Below are 18,992 nucleotides of genomic sequence, written 5' to 3' on the forward strand. Positions count from 1 at the left end.
CAACGTTTATATGCAATGTTTGTATTCAGACCACATATTGTGCCTGTAATAACTGTTATCATCTATGTTTGAAATTGAAGTGGCCATGATGTCATCACTAAAAATAAATAATGTAAATATAACATTATACCATCAGCAAACCTATTGTGGAAAAACAAATTGCATATCCTGAGCCTTTCCCAGTGTATCCCAGAGGATGCAAAGCTGTATTGTTATCAACTTCCCTTTTTAGGTGGCACTGCTCAGTCTGCAGTCAAGACCATAAAGTGATTAAAAAAAACAAACTGATGCAACCTGTATGGGCAAACAGTTGCCCACACTCAGCCTCATTTTCTCTGATTGTTAATGAAGACATGTAGTTGTGAATTGGTGACAGCAGGAAAGTGAAAACCTTTCCGCTGATACAGTATAAAATACAACTACCACTTCCTTATAATCCTTCACCCTGTCTCCCCCACATCTGGCCCTCCCTTTCCATAACCGCCCTCCCCGTGTCCTTGTGTTCTTGCCCCTCCTTTTGTCAAGTATCAACAGGCAAACTTTAGAAGTCCACGCCCCTGCACAGCACACTCATGCACATGCTTGCAGTGGCAGTAGAGAACTGCAGCAATACTGGGATCTACTTTGCGGGACAGACTTTTCTACATACCGGCTTTTGTATTGGATTTGAGGAGCCACCACAGGAATGAGGCTGAGAGTTGTGCTGGAGCGATAATATACACAGGAGTGCGGGATGACTGTGAACACACTTTTCTACTGATTGTGAGATTAATAAGGAGTGGCTGCTGTGGTGTTACTCAACATTTGGAGCGTCAAACTTGTGGGAACCTGGTGTGGGATTGCAAGTCTCTCGCAGGTTTCACCTCTTTCTCCAACCCTCATGGTGTCATCTAGGCCGTTCACTATTCTCCTCTTGATCCACTCCTAACCCAACTTCCAACCTCATTAAAAATTACTGCACTTTTTCCTCAAGACTTATTCTCTACACCATTGTGTCCCCGCAATCTCTCTTCCCCTGTCTCCGTCACTCTTTTTCCACCACCAGCAACGATGGACCTGACTTTATGGCAGTACCAGTTCCGGATCATCATGCTGGGGGACTCCACGGTGGGCAAGTCCTCCCTGCTGAAGCGCTACACTGAAGACTTGTTCCTGGAGTCCATCAACCAGACGGTGGGTGTAGACTTCTATGTTCACTTCCTGGAGGTGGAGCTGGGGGTCCGTGTTAAGCTGCAGTTCTGGGACACGGCTGGGCAAGAGAGGTTCAGGTGAGGATAAACTCGTCTTGTGACAGACAGGGGACAAGGTGTTTGTCTTCTACATGGGTGCCAGTCATTGCTTCTTCTAACGTTTGGATTCTTTACATTAATGAATGTCTTAATCAGAACTGCACAAGGCATCTTTATGCATCAGGCCTGGTGGTACAGTGCTTTGAATACAACAGTGAAATGTGTCATGAAAACAGAATGCCATTCTTATGACGGTCTGGCACACATGCAAATCTACTATCCAAATAAACTACAACTGCTTATCCCATTCACACCAGATCAGTTCATCAGTGTTTGCTTTCAGCAAAACACTGTATCCACCCTGTCACCCTCTCAAGAGCAGTGTGCACTGTTTTACAGATATGCAGGATGTGTAATGCTTAAAGTGGAAAAGGCAGATCTTTGAAAAGGCATTATTCTGCCTGCTCAGCATATTTAATGAAAGAACTAGGGGTAACTTGTTTCATTCTGTCTCTAAATTCATTATTTCAGTTCTCCAGTTGAATGAACCGTGGCAAATTGCAAACTGCGCCTGTTTATGTTTACCCCCTCTCTGCATGGTATCAGTTGCTTGCTAATCCCACATGAGTCAGCTAAAAGCTCAGGCAAATCTGGTTTGTTTTCATAAAGAAGTATTCTACTGGAGAAGTAAGTTTTCACCAGCTGGCAGATGGGAGGATCCTAAGCCTTTCCTGTGGTTTAAACATTCAGTGACTCATGAGGGGAACTATATGCTGCTTGACAGTTTCATGATTAGGATTAAAACACAGTGGTTATCAGTTTCTTTCAAAGAGATGGAATCTTTTTCAATCTGCTTATCTAAAATAGTTCAAGCCAAACAGTGCAGAGAATCAGGTGATTATTTGCTCACAAGAACAGAAAATAAGTTGGTAGTGGAGTCTGACCTCTGCACTGCCCGGTATGAGTTTTGGGTTTTTCCATGTGTTGAAATTCAAATGTCCTCACTCTCTTCCTTTTGTTTTTTCCTTTGTCTCTTTTTTCCATCAGGTCAGTGACCCGTTCTTATTACCGCAACTCAGTTGGAGGCCTGCTGGTGTTTGACATGACCAACCGAGCCTCCTTTGACCATATCAAGGAGTGGCATGCTGAGGTGTGTGAGCGAGTGCAGCCGCATAAGGTTCTGTTCGTCCTGGTGGGCCAAAAGAGTGACCGAGATGGTTCTGGAGAGAGGGCGGTGAGTCGAGAAGAGGCTGAGAAACTGGCCGGACAGCTAGGGATGCCATATGTGGAGGCCTCTGCCAAGACAGGCCAGAATGTGAAGGAGTGCTTTGAACTTCTCACTCGACGGGTCTATCAGGGTCTTTTGAGTGGTGAGGTAGAGCTGCAAGAGGGCTGGGATGGAGTTAAGTGCGCTGCCCCACAGGTGCTGCAGTTACAGAGAGCCAGCCTGGCTCAGCCCAGCACAGCCCCCAAGAGCAAGAAGAAGTGCTGTGGTTAAACTGTGGACTGGTGATGGTCACCCACTCTTGGATTTGTGGTGATATGTAAATGTGATGTGTGACCATCGAGACTCGCACTGAGTTAAAATGCATTTTTTTGCACCTTTTATGTGAGGATATAATCTTCAAAACTAAGAAGACTGATTTGTTGAAACATTTTGTGCCCTAATATGTAGAATATTTTGACATTTCTATATCAGTGAGGAGTTAGCTTACTTTAAAAATAAAGGTTTTGAGTAATTCATATTTATTGGTCATGCTACACTGGCGTGGCTTAGTTGGTCTACCACTTGGGTCCAAAAATACTTCTAAAACATAGAAACTATCAGATGGATTGCCATGGAATTTTGCGCAGATGTTCATGGTCCCTAGAGGGTTATTTCCAACTGACTTTCAGTGATCCTCTGACTTTTACTCTACACCACCTGTAGGTTGACGTGTGATTTTAGAGGGGGAATCCTGCCTACTATTGGATAGATTGCTGTAAAATTTGCAAATGTTCAAGGACCCAAGAAGATATTCTAATGTCTGATTAACCAAAGACAGCTGCAAAACTAACCTTTACCCTCAGTTGGACTTGGTGTTTAGTGCTAATTAGCAATGTTAGCATTGTATTAAAATGGAGATCCAGGTAAAAATGTCGAGTGTGGCTGTAGACTTGTTTAAATGCAGAATCTATGGGTTTTTGTGTAAGACTTAAGACTTAGATGTGTAAAGTCAGTAGAAGGTTTGCGCTCTTCTGAGATGATAGGCCGACAGCTTATCAGAGTATTTTAACACGGACTTACATGAGTAAGCAGAGGTTGTATAACATCCAGAAACTGGAGCTTTTTTTCCTTTTCCTGTCTAATAGGTGCTTAAGATAAAACTTGGTTACCACCGCATTAAGTCTACATCTTCACTACCACTGATTTTCAGCCCTCAAGCCCCAAGAACTGGAAAAGTGCCTCCCTACCTGGAGGGCTGGCCCACTCAAGAGGTCTGAAGATATGTGAGGGGATTACATTACATTTGGTATTTCTATCTCTTTTAATCAATAACTGGTTCACAGCTCATGACCACACTGAAGGTGATAACTTGTAAAGAAGGGGTGCAAAAAAGACCTGGTTTATTTTGAGGGAGGGAAACCCATGAACATAAAACTGTGATTGTTGTATGTGTTGCTGGTTCTGTGAATAACTGGCAGCAGTTAAAGTATTAGGTCCCCTGGTTGAGATTATAAACATCACCATAGGCCTTTATGTGAACTAATCTCTTGGGCCTGAGTAGTTGTGGGGAAAAAGCTTTGTTGTATCACCAATAATTGCACAGCATCCTGTGAGTGAGTGATTGTTTTCAGGTTCTGTCGTTGAAATTAATTAAACGAAAACTCTAGGGTGCCTTTGGATATTGTTCTTCTGAAATCGGAGAGTTTCCATAGCAATTACTGTTCATCCGGCTGAACAACCTCCTGTGTTTCTGCAACAAACACAATTTATTATGCTAAAAGACACCCTGGTTCCCTGACAGGTTAGTGTGTTGTGTCTGTATACTGGTTTGTGTCCTTAGTGCAAATATACGGCAAGTAAAATAATTACAATTTCAATATTTTTAATACTTCGCCTCCATTTGATTATTAAAAACCTTGGTGTAGTTTATGTACTGTACATTGGTGTGGTATTTTGAAAAATTGCTAGGAGTTTTAATTGTAACTGTAGAGAATCACTTTTAAATGAAAAACAGTATGCTAACTTGCTTTAGGTTAGTTATTTAAAAGCCTTGCCTAAAAACTTAAACTTTCCTATGTATAGAGCTCATTTGTCTAACTCCAGTCTGGCAACAGAAGCCATACTGCAAAACTTTTTGTCTGATAATATCAGTCATTTATCATTTTTAATTTGACATTGTAAAAAGCAAACTTCTTGGCAGCATTTCTTCTATCATTTTGATGCAATTTGCTTAATCAGACAAAAATAAAAAATACAATTCATAACATTGGTTGAAATATGTGTTAATGTATTAAAACCTGCTACAGTCAGTAACAATACAGCATATATTTTTTTTTTCAATAAAAAAGGCAAAGAATTTACTGTATTTATGGCCACTGTTTGCAGTATAGGAATTTGGTATTATAATTCCTCTATTAAAAAAAACAAAACTTAACAGCCTTGTATGAGTAGAGTGGGTAAACAGGAGAGTCATAATCTTTTACATACTCATTTATGATTATCTATTATTTTCAAGAAAACACTAAAGATCATTTTGAGAAGGCAGATGAATCAGTAACATTCACATCCAAATGCTGAAAAGGCACACTGGATACAGCACTGGTCACAATCCAAAATAAGTATTCCAGTAAACGTTTATTGACAAAAATGCAATGAATAGAGTTCTGCCAGGCTTAGCTTCATGGAAACAAAACAGAATCAGGGACAACAATTATATTTCTGTGTGATGGTGCTGGCAAAACACTCAAAAGTTAGGGAGACATGACAATGAAACACTAATGTCAAAAAACAAAAAAAATACCCCCACCCAAACGCCCTCTTTCTTGATCCCAATTGAAAAGGAAAAAAACCATCCAAAAAGAAAATAAAAATCACAGAGTGGGTACAACAAAGTGTACGGTCTTGCTATTTTTTGGTTGTCTTGCGGATCAGTGCCATTCTCTGAAACAGAAAAATTGCAAAATGTTAGGTCAGCAATTACATATGTTCCTTCCAATACAAAACAAATCAATATTACTGATACATGCAAGATCATTAATCATCTGAAACTTTTCCCCTTCCCGTACACATTCTACATGAACTGTACCATTAACAGGAATATTCCCATATGTCCAACAGAAACAAAACCTTCTTATTGCTCACCTGTTTGTGGGCCTCTGTGGTGCACGCCTTCTTGAACGGCCGGATCTCATCTGAGCCATAACCAGGAATCCACATGTTCCACTGACGTTCTGAGCAAAACAATGCACAATGTCAGCAGGACACAGGCTGTCTGAGCTACTCAGGCCGTCCAACAAATGAACACTTTAGAAATATAACAAGGAAATTCGCTATCAGGGCTATAAATACCTTCTGAGCAACTCAGTCTATCAGCAAAGTGTCACTCTCTCAGAGTCTAATTTCCATTTCATTTCCAAAAACAGTTAAATGCATCGTCAGGGCTATAAACAAAATAATTACTACTTCTGAAACTGTCTTGTATCCATTAAGTGTGACAGTCTGTGTGTGCTTTACACTGAACAAGGCAAAGCAGCAGAGATGTTAATGTACCTGCCACCCATTTGGTTGTCATGTTACTCAGTTTCCCTTTAATCTGCCAACTGTCTGAAGGTTTTGTAAAATTTAAATGGAACCAATCAAAATCCCTTCAAATATCAAAATGTTTTTGTAATGTGCAGAAATAACTTCTTGCATTCAAAGTAACTTACATATTTAAACATAAATATCTATTATTGCTAAAAAATTAATGAGACAACACGATTAACGATACCATCATTCTTCACCCAATGATTACAGGCTGTCTACCATCCTGGGCAGACACAATAAATCTTGCAAAAAACCCCAAAGCAACTTACCAAGATGTAATTGAACATCCTTCACCTCTAGGGTGTTGGATTTGCGATGGCGTGCCAGTTGACAGGCCGCTGTCACTACACTCTCTATAAAGTCATCTGCAATTTGTAGCAGCATCTGAGAAAAGAGGCATTTCGAAAACCATCAATCATGTTATGTAAAGGAAAGCGACATTCTCCAACAGCTGGAAAGTCCCTCGCGTTTTTAGCCACTCACACCATTTATCATGCAGCTAGGCTTTCAACGGAATAAAGTTTCCAAGTGATGGATGTGGCAGGAGGTTAGGGAAGCTTTAGAGCAACAAGAACAGGCAAGATGTAAGTGGTGTTCATTTCACAGGACAACACGTATTAAAAAAAAAAAATCTAAGTACAGTGTAAATTTCAAGCTGCAGTTAAAATCACAGACAAACCTCCTCAACATCCTCATCCAGCTGCTCATTTGGGTCAATCTCTCTCACCAGGTCCTGCAGCTTCTTCTTACTGAGCACCTGGAACAGGAAGCAGATGTATCCATTCACTCAATTACAGAAGAGATCAAGGGTGCAGATGTTGTTTGCTCTCTATAGTAGTTTTTTTTACATTCAAATTAAAGGCCCCGGAAATGAGTTACTGGACTAAACTGCGACTGATATTCGTATATATTTGAAATATTTATGCCAAGTACAATACAAAAACAAACCAAACTTAACATATCATCTATCATTATAATTATTTGAGGAGGGACAATACCATCTAAATAGGGCAAATTTTACCATGAGACTGTCCAACTCTTTCGGGAGCGCTGATGTTAAGGAGAATGGGCTCATCTTAGTGATGAATTAGTGGTGAATGTCATAAAGACTACAGAGAGAGTTAGCCGAATGTCTTGTAGAAAACTGCACAACCTGGGCTATGATCAAAATCGTGCAATAAATCAACACGCACTTTAGGTTCCTGTAACTGTATGAGGACAGTTCTTCCATTTTACCTAACAATTTTGTAGATCTTATTTGCAAGGTAACTGTTACTGCTTCTAATCTACAATATGAGATCTACGTATGTGTACTTAGTAAGTCAGTGGGACTTCATACAGATACTGGCAAAGCCACCAAGTCAAAACCCTCTTAAGATTTGGTGAATAAAAATGGACTGACCTGAGATCCTTCTGGACTGCTTCTGCCAGCGGGACCGGGGCCCCCCAAAACCTTAACAGCTGTTGTGGTGCTGTTCGCCATGCTGGTGGCCACCAGAAAAGAGGAGGGACTCTGGAGTTTCACAGGAGGCTAAATTATTGCGTCTCCTCTGAGTCCTCAGCAACAGTCCAATATGGGTACAGGGGTGATGGGTTATCTTCTGACAAAGATCACGTCCTTAAATCTGGGGTAAAATCAGAAACAATATCGTTTACATACTAATTAAGTGGTGTGAATAAACAAACTGATCAACCTACTTAAACCAGAGAGCAGAATCTTTATGACAAAGCTTATCTTCTCTTATCAATATGTGTATTCTACAGCATTTAATTAGTTAATGAAATAGTAAAATCACGATTCTATTTATTTGCATTGCTGACGTTTAAATCTTTCCCATGTTAAGCACCTTGTAAACGTGTTTCGGCTCTATATACATAATTTATTATTACTTGCATTTCTTTTTGCGATGTCAAAACACGTTTAACTGTATTAGCTACTGGACACATGAAGGGATACATATCCGTCAAACAACGCTATGCGATCTACTCAAAATATTAAACGAGCGAGCAAAATGCCACCGCACCTATAAAACCTAAACACCACACAGGTAACTACTCAGTGACTGCGCCGCTTCTACGAACAAAATAAACAACTAAAATACTGACGCTAACGTAACGTTACGTGCTAAAAACAATAGCAGCTATCAGGCTCTGACGTTAGCCGGGGAGGCTAATCTAGCAGCTAATCCGGCGACGCCGCTTTATGCGCGCCGCGTCTTGAATCTCCGCGTTAAACTGCCGACTTACCCAATTAAACAAACACTATCTGTCCATGTCTCGGCACCGTTGACGGCAATGTCTGAGATTGGTAAAGAAACGCCGTTTTGGATAGCCTCTACACAGCTAACGAAATGACCGAGGATCTTTTTCACTACTTCCGTTTTGTTGACACCTACTTCCTGTGGCAACACAGCGCGTCTGCTTTGCCGCCTGCTGGTGACTTCGTAGAACTGCACCAGGAGCAATTTATTTGCGGCGGTACAATGATTTGCATGAGCAGAAAAATGCTCCAATCCTCGGCTCCATTAATTAGAGTCGCGGTGCATACAGTGCACCGACCGCGAACACCAATACCTAATTACAACCGGGCATAACAGGAAAATCCAAAAGTCCTCATTTTTGCTGCATATAATTTGAATCTACATAATAAGATTGATGGCAGTTAATTAAAAAAAAAAACAGCAATATATGTAAAAGGCTTGTACATTTGCCTGTTTTAAGGTTGATTTGTTGAATGTGTGTAAAATGCCCCTCTTTCCGCGGGGTGAACTTTGATACTTTAATACATCTGTGTAGACGCAGCCATCTGTGTCTGGCAGTTCAGTGAATGTTTGGCCTGTTTGCTTAAGAAATGACTTAAATGATTAATCAGTTACCAAACCCGTCGCCAATTCATTTTTTCTAAATCACCAAATTAACTAGCCTTTTTAATCTCTGTGCCTGGGGAAAGATTGAAACTAACATGTATAGTATATATTGGTTATATATAGTATTATATTGGTTATAGTATATTGGTTATATATAGTATATAACCAATTTTCCCCTTCCTGGGCTCCTTTGAAGGTTAATTGGGTCATAACAAACATGCCATGAAAAGCTACATGGATATAATAGAGATTATTTTTCTCTTTTTTTTTTTCCTTCCTCAATTTCATAGTGAGCAAACAACACCAATGTACCATAAATAATCCGGTGCAGAAATAATCCGGTGCAGATATCTGAAATATAAATATCTGAAACATTCACAAGTTTTTGTCTAATACACATATATGTATATATATCGGTTAAAAATATTTACTTCGGTGGTAGATGCAGAAAAAGTGTGTCAGAGTGTCACTCAGTCTGGAAGTGATAGTGTGAGTGCGTGGACAGCAAACTGTCTCTGAGGGCTTGACAGACTCGCTTTCACTTCTATCTCCAGTTCAGCTCTGGCAAACAGCAAATGAATCAAAGGTCACAGCAAATGAAGCGTAAAACGTTTGCTTGTTCGGCATTGCATGTCACGCCAGGAAAGTGCAAGTCTGGAAACAAGTCAAAACTTAATTCAGATTCCGTTGAAGGCGTCTTCAGAGGGAAGACTTGCCTCAACAACAACAACAACAACAACAAGCTCCGACTGAAAACGTGATAGGTCCGGCTCCCCTCAGAGACCAATGACGCACCGGGAGTGGATTTGATTATTGGAGCAGCGGCGGTCCCTTCATGTGCAGTTCCCATAATATTTCAGGCGTGAAATATATGATAAGGCTTATTGAGCGATTTATTTTCGGCTGTACAATGATTTGGCGTGATTAGTTTATTTGGGCTTTCACAATTTCAGACTATTTTGAACCCACTTCCTGAAAAACAAAGAAATGAAAGCCACGCCCACACCGCGTTACAGATAAATGTTGAGCAAACTTTCATTTCGGATTAGAAGCTGCGTAGGACTGCACAACCTCTTTCTGATAGCCTAGACTGAAAAGGTTTTTCACAGCCATGAAAGTACTTCTAGTTGCTGCACTGGTTGCCCTGATTCATGGCAGTTATGGTAAATATGTTTTTGTATTTTTTATTTTTTATTTTATTTAGAATGGACAGCGCTACAGTCTTCTCAAATATTGTAATTTTATCACTCCTCTGTAATGTGCTGTTGGTTTAGTCTTCAAGTGCGGTTCTGGTCTTTTGTCACAAATATATTCATACAGTTGCTGCTCCTGGGTTTTGTTCTGTTCTGTGTGTGTGTGTTTGTGTGTGTGTGTGTTTGTGCGCGTCTGTTTGCCTGCCTGTCTGTGTCTGAGTTTATGTGTCCTCTAGAGGAAACTGCTCAGTAACAGTTGTTTCCCCTTGTGGTTTCAGCACTCAGACTAAAACACGAAATGTTGGTGGAATTATCGAGAGACAGTCAAGAAGAGCAATTAAATATGTTTGTGTATATAGGCTACTGTTTGCAGAGCATATGAACAACCTCATATCTAGTTCTTAACTGTGGAATAATATTGTAATTGGATTGTGATGTCCATTAAATATTGCCTGAAGTGAAGGTGAAATTACTTGTGTTGTCAATTGTGTCAGTAAAGTGGAAGAACCTGCTGCTGTTCATGTGACCCTGGTGACTCTGAGAGTATTGGCAGTTTTCCAGCCGGCGACTGAAACAAATGTCAGGAAAAGGGAGAGGTTGTTTTGAAAGTGTTTGCTGGAACAGTAGCTAGATCCCCAGTGCAGGTCAACACGCCTTCACTCCTGAGCCCTCCATCTCTTCATGTTGTGATCAATAACCTGCATCTGTAATCTCTGTCCACATGCAGCCACTTTGCTCATTAAAGGGCCAACCCAACCCGTCCTGGAGGGAGACAGGATCACGCTGGAGTGTCTGTACTCAGACTCTGAACTCAACATCAGCCAAGTCCACTTTGAGATCTTCTCCAAGGTGAGCCATGGGTGGGAGGGTGTGAGAGAGAACAGAGGAAGTAAGCGATTACATTACATTATTTGGTTTTCTCTTGCAACAGCGGAAAAAATAGATTGATGAAACTTTAAAACTTTATTCTTTCTTTTTTCCCCTTTTTGTCTTTTCACCAGTACATGCAGACCTGGCATCCAGTTGTTGATCTAGATTTTCGATCATGGTGCTTCTCTCGGAGAGAAGTTGAGCTGCTGACAGGTGACGGTCTAGTCCTGTCTATCCCCCATGCAGGAAGGTACTCTGAGGGGCCCTACCGCTGCGTGTCGGATGCTGAAAATGTGACCGCACCAGACAATGCCTCCCAGCCGCTGGCCTTCAAAGTGCATTGTGAGTTGATATGGCTGGGAGCTGTGTGGGAGCTGTTCTGAAAGTCTATGAAACAATGACTCTGTGACACTCTATTTCCCTATTGCCAAACAGAGAAACTCTTTTTTTAATGTTGTCTGTGTCCTGCAGAAGTCAAAGAGATTTCTACAGGAATATGACAACAAGCTGGACAAATAAGTGACTCGCAAATAAGATACACAGTTTTTGAGTTTCACTTTCCAATAAGGGAATGTGTGACATAGCTTAAAATACTGACATTACTACCAGCGAGGGAAGAATAAAAAAACACCCGAATGTACTCTGGGAAACAGTCTAGGTGAGACAACTGAGAAACAGAGAAACTCTGAATCCTTGCAATTTTCCCTCATATTTCTAACCAGCAGGAGGTAAAGACAATCTTTCAGACACTGTGGACACAGCTTTCCTCACAGTGAGGGATAGAAAAACATATTAATAGTTAATGACACAAGACATATCTATGAAATGCAGCTGCCCAACAAAACAACAGCAAAAAAGTACAGATCGAGTGCAAACAATGGTTACCTATGATAGGTTGACTACAGTCATTTCAGAATTTTTCTCTGCACCCAAAGCACGCACAGATGCATTGTCCTGGTGGGACTCGCGTTTGGAACCATCAATATAGGATGCACAACTGTATGGAGCAGCATCCATGGCATAGCTAGTCAGATTATCAGTGTCCTCTATCTCCTCAGTGGCCATCAAATTGACTGTAATGCTGTTTGATAGGCTCCTCAGTCTCATGGGATGAATCGATAAGAGGGATAGATTAGAATGGCCTAAAGGACTGAAGGAGATAGTGGAGAAGAGAAGCCAGGAGCGAGGTGGACTTGGGCCATCTATTGAGATGGAAGAGAAAATGAGCCATTATTCACAACACTGCCTCTCTAAAGACTTCGATAAGATGAAGCCTATTATCATTATTATTGATTGCTTGGAACAATCTGTACCTCTGGGGGGGTATTCATACTTGAGCCTATACACTCAAATATGCTTAAAAGATCTGAGTGTTTACCAGCTGCTACTACTGCAGCATGCATATTCAATCACATCCTAAACTCTTGTAGAAGTAGCTTCAGCGTACATTACATTTCTTGCTTCATTAATGCCTGATCATGCTTCCTCATTCTCACTGTGATTTAGACATGGGAGAGCTGTTGCTGTCCCGGGAGGGCTACACCAGCTACCTGGGTGTTCCGCAGGAGCTGAAGGTGCAGCCAGGGGATGACGTGGTGCTGAAGTGCTCTGCAAGCTCATCAGAGGAGCCAAGCTACTACTGGCACAAAGAGGTTAGAAAGGCTCGAGAATGTGCACAGTAGCAGTGTCCTCATTATTCTTTTCGAAACTTGTCTTTCTCTCTTGCGCTCCTTCCCTCCACTTCCGATGTGACCTCTTTATGTTTTCCCGTCTTCTTCCAGTCTCTCCAAGTCTCTTGGCTTTGTTTAAGCATTCTCTTAACTTTCTCACCTCCTCTAGCACGTCTCTGTTTCTCTCCCCGACTTTCTCAAACCACTTGTTTCCCCTCCCCTGTCATCTCTCCATCCCCTCCACTGAAGAAGAGCTCTGTATTTAAGTGACCAATTGGCTTAGGCCCACCTCTCGCTTGGGATTGCAGCTTGCCCACTTACAGAGGATTAATAGTTTAATGAGGTCTAGACAAGAGCCAGTCAACCTGAAAACAATTATGTGGAGAGATTTCTAATGATTTTTTTAGTGTTTGGTTAACCGGCATTGAATTATTCTACTGGGTTCTTTGCTGAGCTAAGAAACCCCCGCCCTTGGGAAATTAAGGCATCTCAGTGTAAAATGCCATTGTGACAACAGGCATGTAGAACAAGGACAAGATGATGAGTAGGGAGGTGCACTGTGCCCTCGTGGTGAGAAAATGGTATTACACTTTCAACATTACCACTACTGCCACTCGCAGGTAACAGGTGTAATGACGCTCTGCGACTATGATGTTATGATATCTTGGGAATAGGCAGATGTAATTGGCAAGTTTCCCCTTTTGTTATTCTTCTCGATAAGTCGGCTCGGGGTTAATGTGCTTGTTAAAGGGTCACTGCTAATCCGGGTTTTAAATGGGCTTACGAATCCAAATCCAATTCACTGGACATTTTAGACTGCTAATACTGTTTGTCCTCCACATCATCGTATGCAGTGCTTTGTCATCATTTGTTCAATATACAGCACTGTCATTTTGACGAAGACTAACAGTCATGGTCAGCATGAGTGGCAGCTATGTCACCTGATGGAGGTGGAATCATTTTGTGCACCAGCACTCATGATTCACCTGTCGATCTCTTTGTGCCACATTTACATAAGTCACAAGACCTTTGAAAAACAGGAATGACACATTCAAGGAAAGGATAACATGAGGTGGAATGTTTGATAGGAGTATGTTTGTATGTGTGCTTTTGCCTGTGTGTGTGTGTGTGTGTGTGTGCAAGCGGACTGTCTGTTTGACAGGAATGGATATGGGGCAGAAAGTGGCATCAGGATGGCCCACTTTGACAGACAGTCGCCGTGGGCACATTGGCCCCCAGTAATGACAGCAGGACAGAGGCAGAAACGGGCCACTGCTTTGGGAGCCAGTGGATTTACATACAAAATGCTGCTTTGGCCAGACCTGGCCTTTATGGGAAATCCTCTTAATTCAGATCCTTTCAAATTGAAATGGACTTTCTTGGCAGGAGCTGCAGCTCCCAGGAGCCAAATCATTTGCATGGTGTAATGTCTTTTTTTTTTTTTTTTTTACCCCCTCCTCCACGTTCGTTTGTTTTCCAGTCCTTGTGTATGGCCTATTATTTGTTTCCTCCCATGTTGGGCTCTATCTCATAATAGTGCTGCTATTTTTGTGTCAACAATTCGTCCTGCTCCCTTGCCATCTCATTATGTGTTGTGTTGACAGTGTGTTGTTGCAGCATCATTCTTTGCGGATGATGGTGTTATCTGGGTTATTGACTTGTGTCGATGTGTATTCATTCATTGGGATTATTGCTCAGGTAAATACACTTGATTTGGGACTTTGGAGACTGCTCTCTGAGGGCCACACAGCAGCAGACATTTCCAGCTTTCTGTCTCTGCCCCAATACCATTGCCAGTCTCTCTATTTCTCCCTATCTTGTCCTATTTAGCTGTCTCTTTTTGTCCCTCTTTCTGCAAATCCAAAATAATGCTTTCTGCCTCCTTTCTATCTCCTTCTCTCTTTTCCTTCCACACTCAACTTGTCAACTAGCATTGTTTATTCTCAGCCTTTATCGTGCTTTCAGCTAAGCACAATTTTAATTTGTACCGATTTGTCTAAAAGGGTTGCAAACAATTTGGCCAATGAAATATTATTTCTATTTTCTGCCCTTATTTGTTTTCTCTCATATGTCTGTATCTTTCCCTCTCAGGGTAGCGACTGGATCCTGCCTTCCTCTAAGCTGACACTGAAGAAGGTGAGTGCGACGGATGGAGGACTGTACACTTGCATGGCTGAGCATCCTTCTGTGGAGTCACTCAGCAAGAAGCGCAGAGTCAGCATCACTGTACTGTCTGGTAAGAAAAGACTTCAGATCTGCCTGGACAAGACCTGTCGCCCTTTGTACTGAGTCTAGAGCAGTTGTTTCTCAATTCCCCTTTCAAAGAACTGGTTTGGAATTTCCTTGTAACTGTTGGGAAATTCAGATGTCAACATTCCCTTAGCTCAAAAAAAAGAAATGTTATGCTCTATTTCCTCTTAAAACAGCTACTCCAATGTTAGAAGGTGTCAGGTGTTTGGGTGCAAGTGCGTCATCAGGATTGTTAAGTGGAAGCTGCCATCTGCTTTAACTTTTAATTCGTCTGTCATAGAAATTAAGGAAGAAGATAGTGATACTGCAACAAAGATAGGGGACGACATTTATGAAAACACTTCACAATTAAAAAGGTGACTTCCTGAATGAAACTGCCTCTGAAATGTCAAATAAACACAGGTGATGATACCAGAGAACATAATGAATTTTAAATATCATAAATAAATGGCAGCAACAGAACAGTGTCAACTTTAAAGGATTAGATTATAATTTTGAGGTACAAAAGAAGCAAAGATTTGACATGACCTTTGATTTTTTTGTTTATAAGAGCAATTTGAAATAAGGCATAATAATAGGCCATTTGAGAGCCATAAAAAATTGAGCCATTAAAAAATTTTTATTTGTTCCAAATAGATGCATTCAAGACACTTTCTAAAATCACCAGATAGTACATAGTAAATTACAGTACATGATAACAATAAGATTCAAAGTCTGGCTGTTAGATTTTATAGATGCAGACAGAGTGACGGGTTGTCCTGGTTTGAATCTGTGTGACTGACAAAACTCTCTTATTTCTCATGAAACATGAATATTGCATTTAAGTGGAGGGCTAATTTCATTACAGCATTAAAGCTAATCCAATTTATAGCACCTCGTCAGTCTTCATCATCTTTATCGGTGACCTGTGAGATGACTGCACTGTCTTAATGCACCGCAGTTTTTAAACACCCCCCTCTCACCCAGCAGAATTCATAAGCCTTTGTGACTTCAGTCGTTGAAATTACGCACCCTCTAAAAATGTAATTAAGCCAATGCATGTTATTTATTATGGTAGAGTTATTTTATTGCTGCTGCAATTGACTCATTGGTCACTTTGCTCAAGTATATTCTCTGAAGCACGTGAACTAATGAAAAAAGTCATGATTTCTAGATGCTGGAGTAATGTTTGCTCATCCTTGAAGGTATGATGAGCAAATGATGCATGTGACTGCTGTTGCTTTGAAGTTGCACTATGGTAACAGTACAAACCTTTAGCAAACAGTCCTGTTACAAACCCACTGCCAAGAAATCCTCTTAACATAAGCAATTACTGTATATGTGAACACACAAAGCATTGTGGTGTTTGCTGCTTTGAATTGTCATAGCCTTAATTTTTGAATGTTAACTTTGTCCAGGACTCCAGAGAAAGGTTTCAGAACACAAGGTCCACGTAATCCACTTTTTCAAATGTTTTTTATAATTTGGGATTTCATGCACATGAAGCGGATAATCAGCCAGTCGTTTTTAAATTGTCACAAATTGTCCGACCTCTTGAAGATCAATGCTGTGCATGGGACTCTTAACTGTCTGAACACCTGACAGACACTCTTTTCTTCCACAAACAGGAGGTTTAGTTAGAAGCTTTGCCTGGAGGCGGGAGGCTCGTAGTTTAGCTGATTTCAGATTCTGTGTGATGCATGTTTCCGTTCATGTCTGACTGATCTATCCCACAGAGAATGCCCCCTGGTATGAGTCTACTAATGGCCGTCTCATTTTGATGACCTCGGCTGCGGCTGTGGCTCTCTTGGTGTTCATACTTTCTGTGAGCATATTCCTGTGCCGCAGGGCCAAGCAAGCCAGGACCAGCAAGGGACCCATGTAAGAAACGAATGAGGGTTTTGCGTCTGCTCCTCTTTCATCGTAAACAATCACTTTGCACTTTGCCTGTGATCTTCATTTTAAATCATGCTCAAAAATGTGATGGATAACATGCCTCTGAATGTGTGTGTGTGTGTGCGTGCGTGCGTGCGTGCGCCTGCATGTTTATTTGATTTCTTTACAATGCTCTATCCACCCTAACTGCGCAGCAGTCTCTTCTCCTGCAGTTTGACTTTATATTACAGATATGGCTATTGCTGCAATATTTCATTCTGCCTCATGTGACAGAACCAGGGCCATTTCAGTTACAGCGTGTGTATTTTGCGTGCACCTGGGAGTGTACTTCACATTGTGTGTGTGAGTGTGTGTGTGTGTGAGTGTGTGTTATGTATGCCAAGTATTCTTGCAAAATAACCTTTCTATACATGTGCAAACTACTACCTACATGTTTGTATATGTTTTAAAAGGCATTATCCACACTGAATATTAAAGTCAGCCTCAGCATGTCTGACCTACTTGACCCCATCCTTGATCGCTTTCGTGCTCCCTCCTCTGCCATGTGTTTCCACACAGAAGCCTGGGCTAATAGCACCAATTTACCTCTGTGGTAGTATATATAGTATAAAAAGGGCCATAGTAATGATTATTAGTGGACCTCCCTTTAAACCTGTATGCTGAGAGCATGTTAATGTTCACCATGATCCCATGCAGCTTCACTCATTAACTTCTTATGCATTGGCACTGAAAAAAAAAAAGCATTTTCAAAAGACAGAATTTCCATTAGAGCAGGCTTCATTACATGATTCCTGTGTCTTTGTAGCAGCGTAGAAGTAAAAGCTTTAATCCGTACAAATATGCCTGAGTATGTGCAGCCTTGAGTATATAAGCATATGTGTATGAAGAGAGACAGAAAGCAAAAGAGAGACAAATGGACTTTCATATCAACAGCCAGGTGTGGCTCCATCGCTCAGTTCTAGTCTATAATTTCCTCACTTATACTTTTCTAGTGCCTACTGGGAGGTCGATACACTGATAATCATGCTCCTCTGTCTTTCCCGCTCTCCCTCTCTTCAGCGATGACCGGTCTCAGAAAAAGCCCATCTACAAAGCCAGTTCGGAGTCCCTGCCTTCTGCCTGTGGAGACAAACAGCCTCTGGTGTGAATGCACAGGCAGGTGAAAGGATGAGGAGGGAGGAAGATGGAGTGAGAGACGAAGCAGATGGAGTGGGTGGCCAGAAAATGAGGGATGGCATAGAGAGGATACTTAAAGAGGGAGGAAATGGTATAGGGTTATGGATGGTCACATTGGGGGAGGAGAGAGGGAGGGAGGGAGGTAAAGAGGGAGGTAAAGAGAGGTATTGGAAGACGGTAGGGAGAACAAAATCAAAATCAGTAACAAGCTGGGTGTTAAAAAAAAATCTGAAGGGGAAATGATTGCTTTAGAGACAGAGAGGCTGCTTTGCTTGTGGGGGTAGGCTGCAGTTATGTGTCTTGGACAAAAAGGTGGGCAATTTTTATCTTCATTTATTGTGCAGTGTGGAAAATGGTAAGCTACGTCCTTAGCAAAAATGATAGGAGGGTGATTCTTGTGTACTGTAAGAGCTGAAAGGACTCAACGTGCAATTCTTTCCTTTCTGTTACAAACATAATTGCTCAGCTGTGTATTTTGAATGAACCATTTGGGTGATAGGAAAGGGTTTTATTTTGTTGATTTGTTTTCCTTTCAGCATTTTTTTTTTCTTCCCAAAGCAGAACCAGCTGAAAGGATCTGTGAAAATGTTATTATAATCTCTTTACCATGACAGCTCTCAAGCACATTGCACTCTACTGTTTAATTTTGTGTACTTTGGATTTCTTCGATATTAAATGGCTTTCAGAAAAAAAATATTATTTACTGTCCTCCTGTGTGCTATTGATTTTGTTCCATTTTAGAGATACAAAAGAGGTCGGGGAATATTGACAACACAGTGAAAGCCGGACATGCATGTGTGCTTGGCTGCACATCACCTTGATCCGGTGCTAGCTTGGGCTTGCATCAGCTTGTTTACCAACCTTCCCTTTCACTCTGTAAGACCTTACTCTGAAGCAATGACCTTTACTCAAAGTTCTGTGCCTGTACCTGCTTGTGTTTTTCCCATCTGTCTGTAAGCACAAAACCCATTCTCAGCCAGTTCAGGTCACAAAACACACTCATGAACTAAAGACTCCCAAGTAAGAATAATTATGGAGTCAGGTAACCTTGAAGCTTTGCCCATTCAATT

At 41.2% G+C, this 18,992-nt stretch overlaps 4 protein-coding genes across 12 annotated transcripts in view; 3 read left to right on the plus strand and 1 right to left on the minus strand.

The window, feature by feature from the left end:
* Nucleotides 1-18,992, plus strand: part of rps19 (ribosomal protein S19) — a 249,818-nt gene that overhangs the window by 71,143 nt on the left and 159,683 nt on the right. The window contains exon 1 of one of the 9 annotated variants that reach the window (XM_071468608.1): nucleotides 3,523-3,527. The exons of 7 other annotated variants lie outside the window; for them this stretch is intronic. The gene's annotated coding sequence lies outside the window, so the exon portion shown is untranslated. Of the gene's footprint in view, nucleotides 1-3,522; nucleotides 3,528-9,951; nucleotides 9,956-18,992 lie in introns of those variants that run through there. One more of the 9 variants, XM_071468615.1, reaches the window with a different exon arrangement.
* On the plus strand, nucleotides 38-3,527 carry rab42b (RAB42, member RAS oncogene family). The gene is made up of 2 exons (XM_071468627.1): nucleotides 38-1,268; nucleotides 2,277-3,527. The coding sequence occupies exons 1-2, from the start codon at nucleotides 1,051-1,053 to the stop codon at nucleotides 2,725-2,727; spliced, it is 669 nt and encodes a 222-aa protein (XP_071324728.1). The 5' UTR covers nucleotides 38-1,050; the 3' UTR covers nucleotides 2,728-3,527.
* Nucleotides 5,052-8,427, minus strand: taf12 (TAF12 RNA polymerase II, TATA box binding protein (TBP)-associated factor). Its single transcript, XM_071468629.1, has 6 exons — nucleotides 8,269-8,427; nucleotides 7,424-7,646; nucleotides 6,701-6,778; nucleotides 6,291-6,405; nucleotides 5,578-5,666; nucleotides 5,052-5,376 (listed from the first exon to the last, which is right to left on the minus strand). Exons 2-6 carry the CDS (start codon nucleotides 7,502-7,504, stop codon nucleotides 5,341-5,343), a joined length of 399 nt encoding a protein of 132 aa, XP_071324730.1. The 5' UTR covers nucleotides 7,505-7,646; nucleotides 8,269-8,427; the 3' UTR covers nucleotides 5,052-5,340.
* Nucleotides 9,761-18,621, plus strand: LOC139612723 (cell surface glycoprotein MUC18). The gene is made up of 7 exons (XM_071468605.1): nucleotides 9,761-10,051; nucleotides 10,809-10,930; nucleotides 11,083-11,293; nucleotides 12,458-12,603; nucleotides 14,713-14,857; nucleotides 16,587-16,731; nucleotides 17,806-18,621. Exons 1-7 carry the CDS (start codon nucleotides 10,000-10,002, stop codon nucleotides 17,891-17,893), a joined length of 909 nt encoding a protein of 302 aa, XP_071324706.1. The 5' UTR covers nucleotides 9,761-9,999; the 3' UTR covers nucleotides 17,894-18,621.

This window comes from Trachinotus anak, unplaced genomic scaffold (genome assembly GCF_046630095.1).
Source record: "Trachinotus anak isolate AG129_WGS33_773 ecotype Australia unplaced genomic scaffold, CSIRO_AGI_Tana_v1 ptg000032l, whole genome shotgun sequence".
Classification (NCBI taxonomy): domain Eukaryota; kingdom Metazoa; phylum Chordata; class Actinopteri; order Carangiformes; family Carangidae; genus Trachinotus; species Trachinotus anak.

Excerpts from the sequence above, each read along its gene's own strand:
- taf12 (XM_071468629.1), bottom strand. The coding sequence starts at position 7,504 with ATGGCGAACAGCACCACAACAGCTGTTAAGGTTTTGGGGGGCCCCGGT. Across the intron at positions 6,779-7,423 it reads GCAGTCCAGAAGGATCTCAG|GTGCTCAGTAAGAAGAAGCT; the intron begins GTCAGTCCATTT and ends TTCCTGTTCCAG. Across the intron at positions 5,377-5,577 it reads CCACAGAGGCCCACAAACAG|AGAATGGCACTGATCCGCAA; the intron begins GTGAGCAATAAG and ends TTTCTGTTTCAG.
- LOC139612723 (XM_071468605.1), top strand. The coding sequence starts at position 10,000 with ATGAAAGTACTTCTAGTTGCTGCACTGGTTGCCCTGATTCATGGCAGT. Across the intron at positions 11,294-12,457 it reads GCTGGCCTTCAAAGTGCATT|ACATGGGAGAGCTGTTGCTG; the intron begins GTGAGTTGATAT and ends ACTGTGATTTAG. Across the intron at positions 16,732-17,805 it reads AGGACCAGCAAGGGACCCAT|CGATGACCGGTCTCAGAAAA; the intron begins GTAAGAAACGAA and ends CCCTCTCTTCAG.
- rab42b (XM_071468627.1), top strand. The coding sequence starts at position 1,051 with ATGGACCTGACTTTATGGCAGTACCAGTTCCGGATCATCATGCTGGGG. Across the intron at positions 1,269-2,276 it reads GCTGGGCAAGAGAGGTTCAG|GTCAGTGACCCGTTCTTATT; the intron begins GTGAGGATAAAC and ends TTTTTCCATCAG.